This window comes from Triticum urartu, chromosome 1A, assembly GCF_056163025.1.
Source record: "Triticum urartu cultivar PI428250 chromosome 1A, HENAU_Tu73, whole genome shotgun sequence".
In the NCBI taxonomy this organism is placed as follows: Eukaryota; Viridiplantae; Streptophyta; class Magnoliopsida; order Poales; family Poaceae; genus Triticum; species Triticum urartu.
The window spans coordinates 260,400,321-260,404,113 of record NC_141873.1 but is presented as its reverse complement, the minus strand read 5'-3'; the positions used below and the strand labels follow the sequence as shown (position 1 = coordinate 260,404,113).

General features: G+C 50.8%; 1 protein-coding gene across 1 annotated transcript; it reads right to left on the bottom strand.

Annotated features, from left to right (window-relative positions):
- Nucleotides 1-397: 397 nt before the first annotated feature.
- LOC125531071 (uncharacterized) lies at nt 398-1,594 on the bottom strand. The gene has a single exon (XM_048695510.2). It carries the CDS (start codon nt 1,563-1,565, stop codon nt 678-680), a length of 888 nt encoding a protein of 295 aa, XP_048551467.1. The 5' UTR covers nt 1,566-1,594; the 3' UTR covers nt 398-677.
- Between the last annotated feature and the right edge of the window lie 2,199 nt (nt 1,595-3,793).

Sequence of the window (3,793 nt, the reverse complement as noted above, 5' to 3'; positions counted from 1 at the left end):
AAGACGGCTCTAGAGCCACATTTCATTGATTAATCGGGAGCGACTGAAGGTGTGTCATCCAATTGGTCTTCAGAGATAAGCGACGGGGGCGACTGCATGCGTCACAACCCGTTTAAAATTGCATGTAACACACATATGCAACTGAGTTGCATGTCTCCTACACACAATTTGCTCGACCTTATATCTTGATGGCTAAGATTGGAAATATTTTTTTTAATATGGATTTTGAAATAATCCTACCAATTTAACGCTGACGGGATATTTTAAATAAAAAGCAAGGTCGAAGATTGCATAGCTCTAAAAACTGCAGTTGCATACTCTTGTGGTATGGACAAGATATACATACCTTTTTTTTACCAAGAAACACACCTGAACATGTAAAATGTGCAAAAAGACATTGGAAACAAAACAAAGGGATAAGGTGATTTGGCCATTCAGATAGAAATTGCTACAAAGGAGGTACTCCATCACATTACTATTATGTCTATTGGCACAGCCAGTCTCGACGGCAGTAGGAGCTAAAGGCTAATCTAGGAAGTGCTATTTATTTCTCTAGTGACGCCCAGGATCATCCCTTTCGTGCATGCCACGTCTCCTTCGACGCAAAATACTAATAAAATGATGAAAAAATAAATATATGTTGAGTTCCCGCTATAGCTTGCTCAACAAAGAGTAATTTAGTTGTACCCGCCACCTCCAGATCCGGATCCACTGCCTCCACCACTACCGCTTCCTCCATTAATGCTACCACCATTGCCACCACCCATGCCGCCACCCATTCCGGTGGCATAACCTGTGCCATTTGAGCCAGTACTACCGGTTTGTCCCGCGCCAGACCCAGTGCCAGACCCGACTCCAACGCTTGGACCTTCGGCGCCGCCTCCAGCTGTGCCACCACCGTTGCCTCTTCCTCCTCCATTCGCAAAGCCCCCAGAAGTATCATCGTTGCCGGCCTGTCCTGCACCAGCACCGGCACCACCACCATTTCCATTGTTACCGCCACCACCACCGTTACCAGTACCACCAGCATCAGAGTAGCTGGTACCATCACCACCACCAGCAGGAGCGGGTGCCTTTGATATGCCACTCTCACCATATCCCTTGCCAAGGCCAGAGCCAGCTCCGGATCCGGTAGACCCATCTGCACCGCCACCTTCACCCCCACCCCCACCCTTACCATCAGCATTGGCATATCCATTGCCACTAGGAGCTGATGCGGAGCCACTCGCACCGCTGCCGGTGCCGGATCCGGATCCAGAGCCAGACCCGTATCCACCATTTGATCCTCCGCCACCCCCAGCTCCTCCTCCTCCACCAGCTCCCCTGGCGAAGTTCCACTTGTTACCCCAATCCCCTCCGCTTTCACTATATCCTGAGCCTCCACCTGATCCAGACCCTCCACCCCATCCACTCTCACCAGACCCACCGCCACCGCCTCCACCTCCCGCGCCACCTCCACCACCCGAAGCACTGGAGGTGCTAGCGAGCATCCTTGCAGCATCGGCAAACCCAATGCTCACAAGGACAACAAAGCCAAGAGCTACAAGCTTGGTGCTAGTAGCCATTGTGAGTGAGCTCGGTGGAGTGAGACGAGTTGGGTGCTGAGCAGAGATGGGTGGGTAGATATATATAGTGCTGGGGCCCGTGTATGGGTGCGATATCTTACGGCGATCGAGCGCTCCTGGTTGTGTATTCAGTGGGTTATTCGATGAGAAGTTTTCTATAACCAGAGTGTCAGTATACCGTTGACTGTGTATGTCGATCTAGCTAGCCGCAGACAGCATGTACACCAGTCGGTTATTTTGTTGATGCAGATCAAGCAGTATGGAAGAGAGGGCCTAGTTGATTAGCAAGAGAGATTTCCATCGCCTGACACAGACAGATTAATTATATCTCTTCGATGCCCTAGACATGAAAGAACGCGTAAGTTGATGATCGATCCAAGCGGGGCATCAAGGTGAAGGCCTGTGGATCCGTACGATCTAGGCGATACGTTCAGACTGGACTCGGATCCTTTGACATTGGCATTTCCTCCTAATCTAACCCTGCCCTAGGGCCATTATCAACACGGAACATCAGATGAAAGGAAAAACGAGAATGGGTGACGTGCACAGAGTACTGGTGTTTTTATCCGTACGGTACGTAGGTATAATGAACCGCAAAGAAGTACCGTCCCTCACAGAATAGAGGGCGTACGTAGAGTAGTAGTTAATCCACGGTGATTTGGTTAATGTATATGCCCGAGATCATCTTAGTTACGTTTACAATGGACCGTGTAAACCGGTGCGAGAATGTGCTAGCTAGCTACTCCCTCTGTTCCTAAATCAAACTGCCAAAATGTTTTATATTTAAAAACATTGGAAGAGGGAGTACATGCTATCTCTCGCGGTCTTCGTCGATGCAATTCGGCCGCAAAATCGAGCGAGCTAGCCAGCTTAGCTGCTCGCGCCGTTTCGTCCTTGGCAGCTACTCCGAGATAAGTTAATCTTCTGGTAAACGACGAGGCAGAGTGTGTTGATTTGGATTAATTGGAGTCGTAGCTACTTGCGCCGAAACACCGCGGCGGCGACCTAGGGTTTAACTCGTCGCCGGTGTCCACAACTTTGACCGAGTAACGCAGACCAGTCTTGTGATAGTTATGGCGACGCCAACAACGAGAGATGTCGATCGGTGAAAATTACACTGTCCAACAGCTGACCTTGGGAGCGCACTCGATTATCCAGCTGCACCCCAAAACGATCGTCGGCAGAAACGAGAAGAGTGAGACGACTTTTTTTCCAGCAAAAGTGAGGCCCGGAAGATGCCAATGGAGGCCGAGCTCCACGAAGCTCGTTTTCAAAATATAATATTCTACAACGTGAAAAAAATCGTGAACATACATACACATGTATACTGCATATATATGTGCAAATTTTCATAACAATATAATTTGGGAAACGTTCACGCACGGTGCGCCGGCGGAACGCTTAGGCCGGTTACTTCGCCATGCTGGCATTGGCCACCAGGAAGGAAACACGTGTACCTTATCCTCTCTCCAACGCCCACATCCACTCATTCTTCCTCGCGGCCGTGACCTCGCTTTCCCCATCGCTTTCCGCCTCGCCTCCCTCGCCATAGCACCAGGCAGCTCCGAGCACTCCTCCCTTCGCACCTCAGGCTCATCTTCTCCATGGGGCTACTGCTCCCATGCGCCATAGCCTGCGAGCCCAAGGTCAGGGCGGACATGGCTTATGAGCTCGGGGCGGACTGCAGCTGGGGCTCCTACGAGCTGCTATGGGCGTCATGGCTTATGAGCTCGGGGGCAAGCGACAGGGGAGACTGCGAGCTGTTATGGGCGACGCCGTTGAGCATTTGCTACTGGGAGAATCTCACCGGAGCTGCGAGCACCAAGCGACACCTCCCATGTTAGAACTGGTGTTCAAGGAAGCTACCACAGGCGCCGCAAAAAGCTTCAACTGGTGACGCCAAATGCTGGGACCTCTCAGTACCATCGCAAAAAGCTACAACCGGCGTCGCACGAAGCTTCAACCACGACGACATATGTCAGGGCTGGCTACTGTTAATACCAAAAAAGCTGTAATCGTTGTCGCTTTTGCTACTACCGGCGTGTTGTTTGCTACATACTTCACGGCTTAGCTGCGACGTGCGGTGACGACGACGATCAACAAGCTGTATGTTTTTGCTGGAACGAAGACTATGTGTGCTACAACCGGCTATGGCACAGTTACCGCCGGTGATTTTTTTTGCTAGAACCATGTATGGATTAGCCGTGACCTCGACCGGGAGCTGCAAT